General features: G+C 37.1%; 1 protein-coding gene across 1 annotated transcript in view; it reads right to left on the bottom strand.

Moving 5' to 3' along the window:
* CDH13 (cadherin 13) overlaps positions 1 to 20,702 on the bottom strand; it is a 489,121-nt gene that overhangs the window by 97,868 nt on the left and 370,551 nt on the right. The window contains exon 8 of the mRNA XM_082770306.1: positions 627 to 767. Within this exon, the coding sequence (XP_082626432.1) occupies positions 627 to 767 (141 nt within the window). The remainder of the gene's footprint in view (positions 1 to 626; positions 768 to 20,702) is intronic.

Genomic DNA, 20,702 nt, shown 5'->3' with positions numbered 1-20,702 from the left:
TGGGTGGATGCTTTCCCTGAAGCCAGAAACTTGGCTGTAGCAGAGCCACACAATCCTGCAGGCAGTGAATATTTTTTGTTACAAACTTCTTAGTATTGTTCAGTGGAATTCAACTTGCAGGGAAAAACAACAACAACAACAAAAAACTTTCCTTGAAAAATTTCACCTGTAGGTTGAATTTAATGCTTTCAGGACTGGATTTTTTGTTACAGAACTGACAAGACTAGCTTTCTCACAGGTGAAGTGGGTGAAGTGCTGAAGTCAGGACAAAAGACACTGCTTTCATCCATGTTCCCTATCATTAAAAGCCCTAAGCTAGTATGGAGGGAGAGCTCTGTTTTCCTCATAGGAACAAAACAAGAAAATTACCATTAGCAAACTTATTGTACAGGTTTTCATCCCATTAGCCAAGTTCTCAATTATATCCCTTGACATAATTTTTTACCTTGTGGTTGCACTTTAGAAATGATGCATACCAATTTATTAATGTAAAAGAACAGCTCTTGGAAAGTCCATCACATTTAGCTAAAAAACGTCTAAGTATTTTCCTTTTCCATTAAGGAACATTTCTGTATTACTTACAATTACAGGCAACAGTTTGTAGAACACAGATGGCAAACTCTTACCTCCTTCTTGGTAAATTCTGGTGCATGGTCATTTTTGTCATCAATAAGAATAGTGGCAGTTGCTGTTTCAGTTAGCCCCACATCAAGACCTCCCATATCCTTAGCTCCTATAACCAGCTCATATTTGGGGGTTTCCATAGTCTGAAAAATAACAGAAAAGGAAAGGGTTCAAGAAACCAAATAATTACATAGAACTTTTACTTCACATTAAAATTAACAAAATCTGAAACTTAATTTGGTCTGACAAAACATAGCATAGAAATGAATATGATGACATAGTTCAGGTTTTAGCAAAGCAGAAGCAAAACCTTCTCTGAACTTCAGCTGCTAGGATGGAAACCTTATTTAGAATATAATAGGAAGGAAGACAAGTAAATATTGGTAAACAGTACATAACCTATCCTGATATTCATGAAGATTAGTAAAGAGGGAAGAAATTAAAATACACCTGCTCTTTCAGAGTAAGCTTTCACTTCGTTGCACCAGTATCCAGCAGTTTACCTCCTCAGTATTATGATGGATATATAATTAAATACTGATGTCACAATCTACATATACATTCATTTCATTCATTTTATTTATTAAATTTCATTCATTCTGCATAATAGCATTTAGAATGGTCATCTAAATTTGCTTCTCTGTAAGAAACAGGGAAGTAGTTTCTAAAACAGGCAACAAGTGCCTGTTATTCTACGTAACAAACGTGAACAGTAATGTTAACAATTTTACATATGTTTAGCCACTTTTTGTGTTATGGTTACTGATCTGATTGTCTACTTCTTGTGCAGCTAGACAGAGCTAACTGCACAGGTCCAGAGGAAAAGCAACCTTGAAAAACAGCCATGACTTTGAAAAAAAATAATTACGGAAATATTACAGCATATGTAATTCACCTCTCTCACATTAAACATGAAGTACATCCGTATGCTTACTGGACAACTGAGTATTAGTACATTTGATCAAAGGGAGTTATTAGCCTCAGAACCCGCTCTCATGGAGCTCATAGAGAGTTTTGACATGGATTTCACTGGAGACAAGACTGGGTACCTAATGAAAATGACTATTTTCCACATTTGTATGGCCATCTCATATGGAACCATCTGCACAAAAACCATATGTGCTGCATCATCAATGGAGTACACAGATGGGAAAGTGCTGCAGTCACCTTTAAAGCTATATGGTAAGGATCACCAGTGCTCGGGTGGTTTTTCAAAACTTCCTTGAAAAACAAGTCTGGAGCTCAGGAGCAAAGCTACGTAATGGTACCTGAAAGGGTAGCTAGGGCACCACAGCTCAAGTGCTTTTTTAACCTCAGACTAGCTCTATCAGCCATCTGTGCATACAAGAATCAAGGCTGAACATCTTTGACATCATTCATCTATGTCCTTCAGCTAACAGTCTTCCAGAGAATTAACATGCAAGGAGAAAACTGGTGTGAAATTCCATATAGCAACACCGTGATCTGTCTGCCACCCATACACTGCCTTATAAAGCAGAATCAAAGAAGCTGGAGTAGGGCTTATCCCACAGCAGAGAACCTCTCACTGTTTAAAATTTAGAAAATAGTTAATTTTCATCTCTACAATAGCAAGCTCTAACCAAAGGTTAGCAACCTCTGGGCCACACAGTCTGCTCCACAGCTAACTGATTGGAAAGTATTCACTAAATGGTGCTTTGTATATTCTCGTGGGTACATCACAGCATCTTTCTTGGAGCATGTCTAAAAGGGGGGCTCTAATTGCTTAGTATATGTACTTCAATCCTGAAGCATTTATAGGTCAGAACAAAAGCAACCAGGTCAGTTCCTCATCTGATCACCTATTATGAAGCAATATATTTGCATGTGAAATCAATGAGTCGAGTCAGAAGATATGTTTAGTTCAAAGAACATATGGACTACTAGAAAATTGGGTGCCATTGCCACTAAGAGGATCCTAAGAAAAGTATTTCCTTAAGTCTTACAACATTGTTCCATGAAATTCATCTCAGAAGGCAGCAAACTCAGAACAGGATTTTGATTTATATCATAGGAGAAATATACACAAAGAAAAATTACTGACATTTTTCAAACACAAATTCAAGTTATAGAGTGGAACAAGATTTACAGTTTTCATATATTTCTTTTCTAAAATGTTTTCAAAGTATTGAAAACTGCATGGAGCCTCTCTCCCCTCCCCTAACTGTAACTTTTTCATTATTTTCATTAGCAAGTTGTTTTTATTGCATGGAAAACTTGCAAAGCTATTTACTGCTTCATGTTTATAAACCTTTTGTTCAAAAAGAGGCCCATTTTTACTCACAAATTGGCCTTTCTTCCGTTGAAAACTGTCCCATTTTCTGTTGAAAGCAAGCCCATTTATGCTAGAAATTGTGTCTACTGCAGCAGAAATTTCTGTGACAGGAGTCCAATGTTTAAGCTTGCAATGGAATGTGAAAAACATCAAATTTTGAGTAGTATTTCATATCATTATGAATACTTCACACTTTCCTGCTATGCAGCACTTTCTACATCTAGTTCTGTCACCAAATATTTGCTTTGTTATAGAAAGCAACTCTTAACACGTCCAAACCCATGAGCAGAGGTTTGTTCCCATCAGATGTTCTCTTTAGACTTGGAGATGCACGTAAAGGCCTTTTCAACATTTCTCATGCTTCTAGCCCAGTTAATTCAGTTCAGTCACTAGCAGCAATTACTTGGATTGTGTGATTTATCACAATACTGGTAAATCCTGGGACATGGGATTGGGGATCTGTGTTCCTCAGCAGGTGATGCTATGGAGGGCCCAGACCTGTGTGGGGCCCACCAGGGCCAAGCAGCAGCAGGAGCCTGGCAGCTCCTGGTCACTTCCCTCTCCCTGTGCCTGCTCCTGCCTCCTGAGAAATGAGTGCCTGTGGAGGGGGTGTGTGGAGGAGAAAAGCAGCCCTCCTTCACCTCCAGCCTTTCCTCCCTCCTCCATCCCCACTACACTGTGTGGTCCAGGGAGAAATACAGCACACCACTAACAGGGGAGGATTTGGGGACCCACAGTTGCACAGACTGCTGCTGCACCCTGACATTGCCTGTCACTAAACCCAGGCCTCACATTTTCTCCAAGCAGTGACCTAGCCTCTAGAACACACTCCCGCAAAAACAATCCAATTAATGCTGTTTGGATAATGAGACATTAGCAACATAAATATGCATCAACTTTCAAGAAAGTGGATCTACAGCTAAAAAGGAAAATAGATTATATTGAATAAACAAACATTAAGTTGCTTTTTGTGTGGCTTAGTATTTATCAGCTGTGACTGTGTGGAGGGTAACACTGTTGAGAGAGTTTGTATAATTACAGCGGGAGATCCATTCCTTTCCCCATAAATTTTCACTGCAGTCATTTAGCCACGGCAGGGGTGATGCTGGTAAATTCTTTGGATTGCCAAGGAGGTGAGTTGTGTCTTGAGTGCTTTTCTTTGGAGGTCCACCCACTGCCATTCTCACCAGTGCTAACACTGGTATCAGATTGCACTCCCCTGCCGCCTTGACATAGCTGGATCAGCACCGGTGAGCATCAAGATGCCAGAAAGGCACTTTTTTAGATTTTCAGATTCCTGACAAAGCCAGCAGGATCTAATCACAACAGAGAAAAATAAACAGTTCAGTGTAGATACATGCAATTAGAATAAACCGGATGATAACTGGTAGGTAGTGGAGAATGGAACCAGATAATTATGATTTTCTGCCAAGGTTTAAGCTTTTAATATTTCCTACAGATACGAGAAAAAACCTATGTGACTTCAGAGATGCAAGCCATAGGTAGTGCTTCACACCACCGGCAGTAACAGTCCAAATCTTGATATGTGTTATTAAGATCACAAAAAGCAGCACCGAGGTGAGGAACATACATGTAAACCATATTGTGGCATCATTCTTTAACAAAGAAATCTATCCAAGCAGTGAATAATTTGTTGTTCACCTAAACTTGATGGCCATGGTAACTACATTTATGTGTGAGAGGACGAAGAGCAACTGTAGTTTGCTATTCTACACCATCAAAAAAAGTACACAAATTTTTCAAACCTCCTGAAGCTCCTAAACCAAATGAATGAATGCATTTGCAGCTTTGCACCATTTCACTGGGGTTATGGACTCAGCATTTTGAAAATCAAGACCTTTATTTATGTGCCTAACATATAATGAAATGCTTAACTTCTGAAGTCCAAACATTTTGGTCAAATGTTTTATTTGAAAATGAAGAAAAGCAGAGTAAGAAACGCAGATTCACAAGAAACTGTCCCAGAAATTGTCTCTCCAGCATTTCCTCCTGGCTGGAGACCTTCATAAGAGACCTACAGATTGCACGTACAGAAAAGAGCAGACAGCTCTCAACAGTGTCACAATACCACAGACTTCATTTGGCACTACAACACATCACCTAAAAAAATAAGGGGAGAATAGGAATTCCCAAATTCACATGAAATAGTTGCTAAGATCAAAACAAACACTGTTTAGAAAACTAACTTTGTACAGAATATTCAAAACACCTGTAGGGGTTTTAAGTGTATTTACAAGCTATCTTAATGCCTACTGCCAATAGAGTTTTGTATTATTTTGTGGATATTAGTATTTTCTATAGCAGTGCAACAAGGCCTCAACGCCTCTGTTTATAATTCTGTTTATAAACTACTTATTCATGCATATTAATATATCAGCAGTATGCTACCATATCATAGTTGTTACTAATGCCTTTATAATATAATGCTAACCAGAAAGAAAAATTCTTTGAATTTAAATAATTTCAGTTAATGCTAAATAAATGCTTGTGTTCACTTAAGATGATAATTGCATGTAGTATGCACTGAATACATCCTATTAAGACATAATCAATCTTCTTGTTGAGTAACAATATCAACATTCAATCTAACACTGAGTATGCTGTCAGGATTTTGACAAATGTAGAATAAAAAAATGAAGTAATGTGACTATTAACAGCTCTAACAGACATAACGCTTTTATAATCATAATATCAGTATTTATTTTAAATGCCAATTGCTGCTGTGTAAAAAGGGCACTGTAGACAGACTTTGCATTCAGAGCATGAATTACAGTTAGATGAATACAAAAACGAAAACAAATTTGTAATGTTAATTCTCTTTAGCTCACCAATTTACAATTTTTTCATATAATAAAGGAAGGTCTACAGTTTAATCACTGTAATAAGGTACTTCTGTTATGAAGAAAATCAATATCTGTTTACTACCCACGGGAGAGATATAGTTCATACGCATATCTGGGAGCAAAAAGATGAGTAAATTTTCTCTTTCAGCAATTGTTCTTAAAAAATAAAATAAATTGTTCCAAAATGCTTAATACAGATACCTTCCTGTATCTAAGGCCAGAGATATTTGTCTCCCATCAGGAGGAAACCTGTAACTATTTAATATAAAGGACATAGAGTATAAGAACTTCAATTCTTTACAATGCTGACCTAACTACAGGCCTAATATATATGGGTATGTTTGTTATATTTAGTGTAGAAATACAGGAACTACATGTGTATGTTTCCAATATTTTCTGTATAGTTATCAATTTTGACCCAAATCATGTATATGCAAATTAAGCTTTAGAGTTGCCACTGAATTTGCACCATTTTGGAGAAGGCAGCCAACTGTGATGGGGTGACAGGCTTTCTTTTGAGAAATATTAGAGGCCTGCAGAGAAAAACTATTTGTTTACTGCTCATTCACGTATCCATCCTGGCTCTTGGAGACAAACACCACAGTATTTATGCAGATACCAACTCCACTTTAGGAATCATCCTTACATTGAGAATGTTACTGATCAGGAATCTCTCTAATTTCTAGGACAAAAATGATTGAAGCTCCATTTACTCTGAAATTTCCATTTGAATTACTGCTGTCAGTTAGGCTATGCCTGAAAATATACCCTGGGAAGAGAGCAAGTATTCAGTATTCTGAACAAAATCCTTAATTGCTGTAAAAGGTATTAACACCACTGAAATCAGTACCTATACATTGACTTTTACCATATTTTCCTAAGTATAATCTGTCTGGAACAGGCTGTCATGTTGAACTGCAGCAACCACTCACTACATGCCCATGGCTAGTGAAAAAAAACATTTTCCATGTCCACAGCACTAGAAGTATAAAGTACTATAGCAAATCTGAATAGCATTACAGAGTAAGAATAACAGTGTCCCAAGGAAGCTATTCTCAAATGTCACTAAATATATACTTTATTATTATTTTATTTTAAACACCAACTGTTTCAGCTTTCCTTCTGGACTACTGCACATATATTTTTTTCCCCCCAGGAGAAAAAAAAAATATATATATATATATTTTCCTCACAATTAAACTGTGCTGCTGAAAGCTTTCATTCCAGTGTGAAAGCATCAATTATTATACAACTTCTCTTGCTGATTTTAGACCCTTTAATCAATCTATTATTATATACTTGGAGGCATTGGGAATACAACTACCACACTCATCTCACCTAAGCCTTCTGTCAACAGCCAGTAATAGCAGTAACAAGTGCCCCTCCCCAATACTAGGTCTGAATTAAAAAGTAGCAAACTACATTACAGTCCTTTTGCAACTATACGACCTGAAAAACACAAGCACTCCTTTTGCATTTACGTGTCATTAACACTATTTACATGTTATTAACACTGTCCTTATTTCTTTGCTCTTCCAAAGATTGTCGTGAGTTTAAAGAACATGTATAATTGTGCTTGCTAAATCCAAGTTTCTCCAGGCTCTGTGTTAACATGGCAGCTCAGCTCACCGCCTCAAGGCTCAATGGAGTTTGGTACCTTCTCCAGAGCCACAGGCATAGCTTTTAGGAGATGGAGGATGTAATTTGGATATTATAATCAGAGAGCAATTCACATACAGAATTTGAGCAGGAAGCCTGTCCTTGTTGGAGCAGCCTTTCAGTTATCCATAACGTCCTGTGGTGCTGACTTTTCACAAAGTGACATGCTGCCCTAATGCTCTTTCCCATTTGCTGCATACCCAAAGGCCAGCATTCCCCTAAGGGGACAACTGAGTGACATTCACAGTGCTCTAACCAAAAGAACCCCTCACCCTTCCTGCACACCAAGTGCCAAGTGTTCTGCTACCCTTTAATGTAGTATCAAACCTGTACTGAAACCATGGTATATCTATTCCTCACTGACTGTACACCTACCAATCCTTACACACTCGATGCTGGATAGAAAACATTATACACTTTCACATTAATTAAGAAACTATTGATGAAGCAGGTGACAAACAGTTTCTCTGATGTTTAATGCTTTACAAGCCTTAGTGTCTTCGTTATTCAACACTGTAATATTGCTAATATTCCAAAATTTCCAAGGATTTTTTAATGAAAAAGCAGAACATATGATCACAAAAGTTAAGTCCGACTGGCAGATGTAGGAGCCACCATTTATTGTAATCCTTATTAAAACACTTTTAAGGTAATATTGAAACTACTATAAAAATTCTGCCAACTTAATTATTTTTTCCAGAGTGCATCAAAACTGCTTTCTCAGAATGAAGTGTCTGCATCAGTGCACCCCACCAGAAGGAGGAGGGGAGGAAAGATCCTGTTCTCCTGTATGAACAAGGACTTCAACCTGACCATCCCACCTGCTTCAGAAAGAACCAAGCCTCAAGCTAGCTATCAGCAGCACTCAAAATAAGAATTCCATTCTGGATTACAGATATTTCTCTCAACAAAGTGGTTTTTGTTTGTTTTCCCCAAATAGGCATGTTTCTGTAACACATTCATTTTGACAAATCAATAAATTCCCTAAAAAATTGTTCTCCTGTAACACCCAATCAGCTCTATTTGTAGTGTTATATATTTCATTTTAACAGTCACAATTTATGATTCAAATAATCTGCAGACCAAAATATATTTGCTAAAAAAAAGTTCAAATAATTTTCAGCCATTAACATATTAGAGTCATACAATCTGTTTGCAGACAATTTGCAAAGAGAAAGAAGGGCAAAGTTGTTCTAATAAATTGTAGTTGCATATTATTTAATCACTCTTAGTCCCTGCCACATGTAAAAATAAGCATAAAAGGAGAGGCAGATTTCCCCAACACCGTAACCTATCATGGTTATCAGTAGAGACAGCTTTTCAAATACCTCTGTATTAAAATACCTCTGCCAAGAGGATTCTGTAAGCATACGAAGAGTGCTAAGGTCACGTAATAAAGGTCAATACACAGAGATGAGTTAAGGCTGTCTGCTGTAACTTTAAGAAGAAAAAATCAGGAGCAAATCCCAAAGTATCAAGCCCAAGAAGACCCTCAGCCCAGCATAAATCATCACATCTGCACTGTCTTTAAATAGGCCACCCAAGATTATTTCCACATTTTTATTAATCTGTAACTGTTTATGAATAACTGCACATGTATGCTTTCATACCACAACATAAGATTCTGTGTTACTTGTAAAACTGTTGGGTTACTACAGAGTTGCATTCAAAACAACACAGAACTAAGTGCATGAGGGTGCCTTCCAAATCATTATGGCATCAAGAGCATGAGAGCACATACACATAAAATATACGCTTTAAAAAAAGAGCCCCTAGATTCCTCAAACTGTGATACTGAAGGAAATATTTCCTTCCTTTTTGCAGGTATAATCACATTAGAATTTGGGAAATCTTCATCAGTAACAGCAACAGGGTGTCTGTGCCTGTGCTTGTGGAACACAGGGCTGGGGACTAATGAGAAGTTCTAAGCATTTAACCCATGGTGAGGAAATCAATTCATGGTATAAATATTTCATACAACAGCAATAACATGCAGCTGGTCAGCACTCCCCTCTGTTTACAGGAAACAAATTGCTTTCCTAAATTGTGTGGACAGCAGCCAACATCAGTTATCAGTGATCTTGTTGGTAAACATACATTGTACCTGCAGCCCTGAAACACAGGAATCCTTCACTGAACAAAGAAACAAAAGGACCTGTGAAGAATGCTTATCAGTGCTTGAACCAGTTCCTCCTTGAAACTGAATCTGGTTGAAGAATCCCGGCCTTAGGAGGAGGATACTCAAGAGTTCCAGGAAGTAAATACTGCCTTTCACAAGTGTGTCAAGAAAAAAAAAAAAAAAAAAAAAAAAAAAAAAAAAAAAAAGCACGAGTTTTTTTCAGTCTGACCTTTATATCCCTAAAGTATCAATAAGAGAGCCTGAACAAGACAAAGGTAAAATCTGAAGCTGTGTTCAGCCTAAGCACTGTCCCGGCACATTTCTTTCCTCACAAAATCACCTCTGAACCAAGCAACACACCAGTAATGAAGCTGAAATCCTGGACAGTAGGTGCCTTTGTACTCCCAGGATGCTCTTACTGGCACACATTTCTGCAGGAACACAGTGCAAGAAACTAAGTGAAACATAACGCTGATTATTTTATGATCCATCACCATTGAATAGTCTATCATCTTGTTAAAGATGAATTTAGATTAACAAAGTTTATACCACTGAGATCTGCCTGGGTGCCAATGCAATACTTGTGCTAATCTAGTTTGTCATTCTGAGACATCGCAGATCCATACAATGCCTTTCTTCACCTTTTCATCAAACATCACATCCTATATGGATATTCTGGCAAGTCAAGTCCATTTAAAAGCATCCAGCTGAATAGCAATCCTAGAGAAGGCTGCCCACCACGTGCCATGCAGGGTTTGCGTACACTGTTGTGTCTGCACTGATTAGCAAATACCTTTTGGAGTGGATTTTCCCATTGTTCATGCTTACTACACTTCAGTTTGCATCATGGAGAGGTCTTGGAGTGTGGCAGCTAGATTGCTTTCAGCTGAAATTCAACTGGAAAATGTGCCCCAGGAGCCATGCTCCCAGCCACCAGTGTGATTGAGTCTAGGGGACAAGAATAGAGCTGTCTCAAGTTAAAAACTGCAGAACACAGCATGGATGTCAGGTCCTCAGCTTCAACTGTTTAGTTCTACGGATCTGCTTCTTCTGGTCTGTTCTATCTGCTTATGCAGAAAAATAGCATTCCAGTCCACAACAGACAAGACTGCTAGCCTTTAAGTAAGGAGCCAGTACCAGAAAGGTCATACTCCAGAGACCAGGTGAGCAGACAACAGCAGGGGCAAAAACCAACAGATCCCACAAAGTTCCAAGGGCAGTCAAGAGATTACGGTGGTATGGATCATCTCATAAAGCATCTGGTGGTACTTGCTACAAAGGCTTTTCAAGTAGATGCTTCATCCTTACCCCCAAACAGCATGTCTAGATCTCCAAAAGCTTAACATTTTTACTATACCCAGCTTATTCTGAACTACGAGAACGTGTTAAGGTCTGTGACTGACCACTGGGAAACAGGTTTCTTGAGGATCTTTACACAGCAGCTGAACGTGGAAGTTTTCCTTCAGTTTCAATTTATAATCACCTAAACCAATATTCTCCACCTTGGTAACAAAAGATAATAAGTTTTATGCAACCTCCCTAATGCTAAATCTTTACGTAATCCGTTATCAAATGAATCAAAATGAAGCTTACTGGGTTAATGTCAGAAATCACATTCTTACAAATTAGGTGCACTTAGGCTGTATTTCCCTCCATAAACATTCCAATTCCCACAACAGAAAGCAATGTTATAAAGGTCAGGATGGAAATTGTGTTTCTGCTGTGTAATCTGCTTTGCAAATTTGTACCGGTGGTCCAAATGCCCAGAAAACTCAATTACTGACTTGCTATGACAACCGTACATCAGCAGGCCTAGATGGACAGAGGTTATTTCTAAAATTATTACCCTAATGCAAAAAGCATATTCTATAATTCCAGTTGTACAACCTTTGCCTGATGTTTATATTGTTAAATATTAACAGAAGCACTGTCTATTATTTCAGGCATATTGTTAGGGACATAATATTCTAGTTAAATAGATGCATTCTAAGTTGGAGTTAGAGGGTAAAAAACCCTCCACGTCTGTTTGAGACATTTAAACACGGTATTCCAATCAAAATAGTCATCAAATGTTAGTTTTAATCACTATTATCATTTTCCCTTTAACTTTAATTTTTTATGCAAATCTTATTTTACTTTAGTGTTCTATTGCCAGTAATAATTCCAGGTAGCTTTTGAAATAAAGGACCCTGCTGAGAGTGTAATGAATCAGTAAATGATACCAGTTTTGCCCATGGACAAAAACAATTCTAGTGGCTGCATTTACACTCTCATTGGGTTATAGCTGCAGAATATAAATTGATCTAATTCTAAATCATCCAAGGGAAAATGATGTAAAATGGATTTCAATTACACTATTGCTGTTTTACAAAATGGCTTATCACACTATGGGGTGGAAAAGCAACCCCTCCATAGGATTTACTTTCTGATGAAAGGCGAAAAAAAAGAATTTTCCATTTAAAATTTCTCCAGTTTCATTTTTTTCTTACTTAATCCTAAGTATCTTTTTATCAGCTTTCTTTCTTGATAAAAATAATTACATGCCTTATTTGGAATTCCTACACTTTCTGCGTTGGTTAGTAAGTTTTATTTTTGTAAACCTTTCATAATCCTACTTATATCTTCTCAGAGCATCCACAAATAAAAAAAAAAAATCTTAGCCAAGCTCCCCTCCCCCTCCAAGTCAGACTGTTTTCTTGCAGCCAAACCAAGATGGTTATTCTCCCTCTCAGACTAAATGTCTGATACTCTTTCAGTGCATTGTGCAGATTTTCCACTATAGCACAGCTGCTATTGATAAATAATATTAACTGCTAAAGTTTGCTTGTCTTACAATTTTGTGTCTGTGCACCAGAACTATACACAGCTTCTTTCTGTAAATCAATCATCAAGAGCTTTACACATTCACTGTAAAAGAAATAAGAGATTTCTAATTCATATGTTTTATTAGCATACCAAGATAAAATCTACTTATAGTATGAATTGAATGTAGCGACCCAGGGGAAAATCAAAAGAAAATAAACAAAAAAGTGTGGGAAGATCATACATGTAGAAGAATTTTCATTTCAAGGATTTTGCAAGACTGAATAAATGCATACCTCTGATTTTAAATAAAAAAATCTCACAAAAAGGCATATTAATCAGAATCCTGGCACATACCTGACATAAAATACGGGACACAGTGCTCCAATAATAAGAAATATTATAGGGATATAAACTTGCCTTCTCATTTGTACAGTCAAGCAGTTGCATGTTCTTTTAAATGTTTAGCAGTGTAATTTTCTGGCACAAAACCTGGCTGAAGACTTTATTTCACAGAAATAAATTTTGCTTTATAGGAAGTACATTATATTTTTATTTGCTGTAATGCCATGGCACTCATTAAAATTTTTGTCTGAATTAATTGTTCTCAAAAAGTAAGTAAGTGGCTAATTTTGTCTGCTTCCCCCTGATCTCCCAGTCACCACAAAACACTGATGGAATGTTCCTGAGGATCTGCCATCCTGGCCTTCCCATTCAAGGAAATATTCTGCCAGAAGGTCTAAGCTGTGGCAGACCAGGGGCACCTCTCCAGAAAAATTAGTGGGAAAGTTCCCTTCAGCTTTCAGCAGGTCTCAGTGACACGTTCCCATGGGAAGCAGAGTGCACAACTATCTCCTCAGGGAGAAACACTCAGTGATCCAATTTGATTTTAATCATTTGATCATTTAAATCAGGATATTGCTCTGGCAAAGGACCAAAGAAATCTTATGCTGCTTTAATAATGAGACATTCAATTAAAATTTTTAATATTGCCTTTTTGTAACCAGTTTAGATCATATGTAATTTAGCAAAATCTACAGATTTGGTATAAATAAGGTTAAAATGAACTAAGACTGCAAAGCATATTATACACTAAATATTGTACCAAAATATCCTTCATTCATGCTACTCAATGCCAGAAATTACCAGGAGGCCTGGTTTTATATGCAACTTTCCTTCATGAGGAGTCACACTAAACACACTAAAGAAAGAGGAAAGAAAAAAAAAGTGATTTGAAGAATTAAGAAAGAAATATAGATAAGTGTTAAAGACTAAGTGAACTCTGCTGCTTTGTATTAAGCTAGAACAAACTTCATTTAAGTGAATGAGTTGTACCTGCATGGAGAGACAGAGGGCAGGTGAGTATATGAAGTAGGATATAAGTGGATGTGGGACTAAGGAGAGGTCAAGGAACTACTTGTGAAGAGTTTTGCAAACTTGAAGTGCCATTTCCAGACAGTTCTTGTAGACTAAAAACAACAAAATCAGCAAAGAAGATAATGGGATCGGAGGCACTGCTAGCAGGAAAATAAAGAGGAGGAAGGAGTACTTGTCTCCCTTAAGGAACTGGGAGGAGACATCTGTACCATTATTATAAGAGTATTTCAAGGCTAGAAATTGATAAGTAGTAGCTGTATCTGTGGATCTAAGAAGCACTACCATGCTTATATTAGCCATGGGAAGCACAGGGAGTTTTCAAAACAGCCCTGTCCTGCTCCCCTTGTTTCTTGCTATGAAGGGGAAGGATTAGTAGCCTGCTACTCATCCAGCAGCATATTGTGCTCCATGTGTCTATGGCACGCTCTTAACCTGTTCATTTTAGTTGTCTCAGCTCTGCCAAATCCCCATCCATCTGTTCGGGAGAGGTACATGTGCAGTGCCTGCTTACTGCCTGTGCCTGGAGGCCTGATCCAAGTAGTGTGGATGTCTGAAGGGATCCATACATCCTTGTATTCCCCAGCATGGTATTTTAATGTAATTCATATGTCAGAAGACAAATACAGAGCTATAGTACAGATAAATTCAGGCTATACTCCAAATGTTTTGATAAACAAGTTTGCCCACAAGCAAAGGAAGAGCTTTTAATAGCGTGAAACAAACTGGATTGCACTGCAACCAACATCCTTTCAGTGCAGTGCATCCTAGACACATGTAGACAAATATAATTTTGTATGACTGTTTGGCACATCATCAAGATTTGTGATAACACCAAATAAATGACTGAGGCACCTTTTCAGCTCTCTACAGATTAGCATTTTCTGTGTCTTGAATGAATACCAGAGAAATGCGTGAATCCCACAGTTCATATTTAAGGATGTCCTTCAACAGCTTTTAGAACCAATGGTACATTTGATAAGCTCAGCCAGATCAAGATCTAATTCCTGACATTTCTGCAGGTCAGAGACTACAAGAAGTAGTCAATCTGGAATGTCCTGCAACCTTTACTGAATCTAAGAATCTTCTACATAATTAATTTGTATGCATAAATCTCCTACTGAAGCCAACAAAAGAGTCAGAGTTGCGGGATCAGGTTCATGTGGAACTACTTCAAAACAGTTTTGTAAAAGAAATTTGAAGTGGGCATGGCAACTGTAAATCTAATGGGATTTAAATATAATTAATATTGAATACTAAAAATTAGGGTGTATAATCATAGTGACAATTCAAGCTTAAGAAGAGCAAAATGGTAATAAAACTCGTCCAAGCAATATCCCTCTCTTTCTCTCTCCCCCACCCCTCTCAATGGAAGTGTTTCAAACTACGATTTAATACAAATCCACTATTTGAACTAAGATTAACAAATATTAGTCTCATTATAAATTTTAATATTATTTGCATAAACCTTATTGAGAGAAAACGAAAAGGAACAGAGAATTTTCAAATGCATAAGAAACAAATGCAAAATAGTAGTATTTAATTTTCTACTGCCTTAAAAGCCTATGTAGGTCATTGAGTTAAACAGATTTCTAAAGGTAAAAAACGCTGAGTTAACATTACAAAAAGTGGAGCTGATTGGAAGGCAGGCTAGAAGGCATGTAGTGAAATAATTAGCTTAATAAACAGATGAAGACGACACTGAAAATGACTGCCTTTGTCAAATGTTCAGTATCAGAAGCCTAGTAAGATCCTGTTTATTGAAGCAGGAATGCAATTATTAGTGAAAATACAAAACAAACTTTATGTGAGTTATGTATTAATTTACTAAAGCAGAACTATTGTACACAGATGAAAGTAAAACAGAAAAAAAAATCAACATCTATCTTTCTCTCTCAGGGAATTTAAAAGCTGGTAATAGATTATCAAGGCAGAATTCAGCTATCTTCCACTATCCTCCCTCTCCTCCAGCTTTGTCTTCTCTGCATCTACCCCAGTTCTAAAAATATTTCAAAGGCACTGAATGAGAAACTCACACATTCAGCTGTGCTTCCTGTCAGGAGGGATATCACAATGGGAGACAAAATTGAGCAAGGTTCTCTCTCCATGGGAGCAAAACTGCCTGCAGTTCTCCAGGCTTGATGGGGAAATGCTGAATGAAATGCATGATTCTTGGCCAACAGTAATATATGCAACGTGTTAAAAACTGTAAGGTCTGAATGTGCCCTGGAGTACAGTGTGTCCCAGGATGGATGTGTTACACTTTCTTGGGACTTAGAAATGCAGATGAGTTCAACTACTGTGATCAAGAAAAACAAAATCCCTAACAATACTCAGGAGAGGAGCACTTTAAAGGAAAACAGTACCGCAACAAAAAAAAAAAAAAAAAAGGAAAAAAAGAGAGGAAAAAAGAGAGAATTTAAAAGTGCTTTTCTAATGTGAATTACAAAGTGTTTCTTTCTTTTTTTTTTTTTTAAAGTTACATTGTTTCACCAACATTTCTGAGATATGCTCCCATAGAATCTAAGCATTTTAACACAAAGTAGCTGAGATCTTCTATCAATATTCAAAATGCCCAGCTGACCACACCTGTTAGACACAATACAACTCCTACAAAAGCACTTATATTAAAGAATGTCAGATCATATCCTTTGTTTGTCTAGAGATGCCCTGTTTGCCATAAGTCAAAGCCTGTAAGAAATCCATGCTTATGATGCACCATTAATTCCTATATAGGTGGTTGTATGGGTTCAAGCCATTGAACATAATAGAAACAACAAACATTGGTTAAGGATCTTCAAATCTTCAAATACAACAAGGATTTCATCCTTAGAAGTGTCTTTTTTTTTTTTTTTTTTTTTTTTTTTATACATGTATATATGAGTTCTTTATCTAAGCCTTGCACCAAAGTAAGGATGCAGCTACTAAACAGTGTACTATTTAAACCTGTGTTGGAGCAATACGCTCCTGTTACAGCGTACTGACATCTATTTAGCATGCAGTATAATAGTAGGTATAATGATACCAAAATGCAACTTTACATGACAATCTTGATGTCCACCGAAAATATCCATTAACTGGATCTAGCAACGCACTGCAGACAGGTTAATTGAAACAATGATAAATGACACGACCGCGGTCAGGCTGAGAATCACTCATGGACTTGGAAGCAGACTGAGACTTCCAGTTCCTAGTCTTTAACTCCAACCACTTCCTCTCCGTTAGTTATAGATGAAAAGATTAAGACTCCCTCCCAATTTCTATAATGACTTGTACACTTTCCTTGCTTCAGATGGCTGATGTGCATATCCCTCATGTTATTCCCTGGCCATACTAATTGACCAGCTCGGCTGCCTAGCTGAAAATCTGCACTCCACAAATACAGCACTACAGTAAAAGGAAACAGCACGTGTCCTAATCTCTACCAGGCAAGGTTTCTGTGATTCAATGTTTTTTGTTTGTTTGTTTGTTTTAATATTATAATCTTTGCTGAGTGTTCCAATTAAAACAAAAGTTTAATTGCTTTAGGAGACAGTGGGAAGGGAAGGGCTTCAGGTCAGGTCAGTTGCTGACTACTTTTTTCAGAGTGACTCTAATTGGAATATTTGCCTCCAAATTTTAAAGGGAATAGGCTGTGGGGATATTTCCATAGATAGTTTGTTTTATGTATATCCTTGTTTATTAAATTTTCTGAAGAATCGACATTCATATACTCATTTTCCTGAGACTAACTTCAAATCCTCTAAGCTCCTAGGAAGTACTTAGTTTCTACCATTTAATCACTACCTTTTATTTGATGTGACAGGGCTCTGTAATGATCACGTGAAGTCTGATATGTAAGTGTTCAGATGGACGAACATTTTTTATTTTTTTTACCTCATGACCTCATCTTTTTAGCTGGGGAACAACAACTGAGCTTCACTGCTAAATAATAATAATAATAATAATAATAATAATAATAATAATAATAATAATAATAATAATAATAATAATAATAATAATAATAATAATAAAAAGCCACTTGTAAAGTTTGCCCCGAGTTTCTCGTTTCTCAGCGGCCAAAAGATATAACTTTTTTTTTTTTTTTTTCCTGAAGAAGACATAAAAACATTCTAATATTAAATAGATCAAGGCTGAAAGATTATCAAGCACACTTGAAAAATATTTTGTGTCAACCTTGGAAGTCATAAGGAAGGATCTCTTATTCATGCTACTGTAAGCTCTGCATACCTTCCAATTCTTTATACAGAAAGCTTAATGGCCATGGATTATTTGCCTCATTGGTTATGGTGCTAGGAAATAAAACAATGAGAAATATTCATTACAATACTTTCCTATATTGAACTTCCACTTGGTTGAAGTATTAAAACAAGCTGCAAGGAAAATTAAACCTCAGAAAGAAATGGCAGGTGTATTTATGAATGCAAAGGACAAACTAAAGGCTCTGCTTCTCTTGGTTTGCAGTGGTTATACTGTAAGGGCTCTGTGCTGTAGGCTTACTCTTTTCTCTAACAGCTTTTCATTCATTTCCATTACTAGGTGGCAGCCTAATAACAGAAACTGGGAGCATGTGGGAGGTGAGAACAAAAAGGAAAAGAAAAAAATTTTTTTAAAAAAAGGAAAAAAAATCATCATAGGCAGTATTTCAAGAAGAATGATGCTGAGCTGCATACTATATTTTTGATGTGTAATTGTAGAATTACAATATACGTTTAACTACTGTAATTACTGTCTTATGATTAGGTTAACTTCTTCTGTCCATCCATGCAGTAGTTTGTGCTGGCAAATTTGAAGGCATTAATAATTTGAAGCTCAATACACGCTGACTAAAGGCTAATCTCAGAAAAAAATAAAATATCAAGGGAGCAAAAGCTGTGTCTTAGTCCTATTGTGCCAAAAATTTAGCTTTAACATTTGGCAGTTAGCATAGATTGTAAATGACAACATACAGGCAAAAATTAAATGGCAGGCCATGATTGGAGACACTTGAAACAATCTCCTTGGTGGATTTCTTCCTATTATATTCCCAGTATCTTCAGAAAGCAGACAGATTAGACCATTTTTGGGTAGGGGTATCACACAGCCTTTTACTTTTCATACAGCCATATATGTCAACTACAGAGACACAATTCCTCTTTCCTTTTGTCTATGTCTGATGGAAATATTACAATTTCCCACTAGTTTATCTAGTAGTTTATCTAGAGTAGCAAATTGTGTGAAGTTCTGTGCTCTGACTGGTACCAATGACAAGCTGTTAAGCAAGGCAGCCACTTCTCTGCCAAATACCTCTGCCCCAGTTATCTGATATCTGTTAGATGTGTCGAAAAGACTTAAGGGAAAAAACATTGGAGAATCCTTTAGGCTTTGCTCACATTTGTGAGTCCAAGCTGAAAACAGTGCAGTGAGTCCCAACACCATTTCACCATCACTTTCTAAATGGCATCATAAGACCAATGTGAGAGGCTTCTATATACATTCCTCCATTCAATACAACCAGATATTTGAAATGGGGTAATTATATTAACTGGTTAGAGCCATCTAACCAGCATTATGAGTTCTGCTTTCTTCAAAACACAGACAAAAGTCAGGACAGTGTTCATTTTGTCTTACCTCCTAAGATCAATAGGAAGGAAATTTTAAAGGCAAAACTACGATTCTGGAAATTTGTCACTGGCACTGCTGTGTTACCAAAAATACTCCTACCACCAACCTAGGCTTTGAAGGGATGTACACAGTCATTTTTATTCATACCTGCAATTTGTCCAGGCAGACCTTTATCTTGTTCCAATAAAAATCAGTGTAAAGCTGCATCTCATCCACCTATAAAAGGATTGCAACCCAGCCATCTCACCAACACAGACATTACAGCTTCCCATTCAAAATGAAGAAGGTGAAAGAATAAACACCTCTACAAGTCAAAAGGAAGTGCATTAAAGCCAGTAGTGTTTGAAGCTCTCAAACAGGACAGAAGAAGAATTTCTCAAGAGCAATGAACATGCCTTTCTCATGGCCTGCAAGACCTTTTTTCTGCAAGACCAATTCAGAATTCATTGTCCATTAGTAGACCTGAAAATTGGGCAGACTTTCATATAGAAGGGAAGAATCAACTACCTATCACTAAGAAATGAAACTAGAGCGAATTCTGGGCAGTAATCAGCCCAGATGCTGGACTGACAATGAGCACAACCACGGCAGAAGTCCATATCTGTAAACAATTGGCTCATTACTGCTTTTCCAATACCCTTTATCTGCAATGACAGAGTATACAATAGGCATTAACCAACAAGAATTCAGAATCACAGTCTCAGCAGTATGAACTTGCACAGCCTACCGAGAAGCAAGGAAATCACACTGGGTTATACCAGGGGAGGATCTGGCTCTCCTGTCCTCATCTTTCAGGAGGTGCTGCTGTTTCTTCAGCGTGAGTGACCAGCCATGCCAGGACCAACAGATCCAGTGCTGAGGCTACTCTCTAGCTGCTTATATTCATTTCTAGCCCTGGTGTCAGGGGTATATTTATGACAACCATAGGAAAAAAAAATCATTAAAAACTAGTCTACTGTGACAGCTAACTTTCCTATCTGTTTGATTACTTCTTTCATTCTTTCCACACTAGTGGAGGTCTTTTTTTTTTTTTTTCCTCCCACTTGTACTATGCATATTAGGTAACAAAGCCAAGCCCAAAAACCAAATATAGGAAATTAAGATATGTAATTTGTGATAAAAATTTCCAACATATTTTGACAAAAACAATATCAAGGTGTCACCTAAAACCGTACACATATATGAATGTATGGTATTATTTTATTGTGGATAAAGATCATAGATTCATCAACTGGTAATAGTTTACTACATGGAATCAATAGTCTAAAACTTGCAGAAATGTCCCTAATCCTTAATAAGTAGTTAAAAATAGGCTTTGAGTGACTTCATAGAAGAACTTCACGTTAGATACTGCAGGATATTG

The sequence above is a fragment of the Aythya marila genome (assembly GCF_965140915.1).
Source record: "Aythya marila genome assembly, chromosome: 12".
In the NCBI taxonomy this organism is placed as follows: Eukaryota; Metazoa; Chordata; class Aves; order Anseriformes; family Anatidae; genus Aythya; species Aythya marila.
Note: the sequence above shows the minus strand (reverse complement) of the source record. Positions and strands in the feature narration are given on the sequence as shown.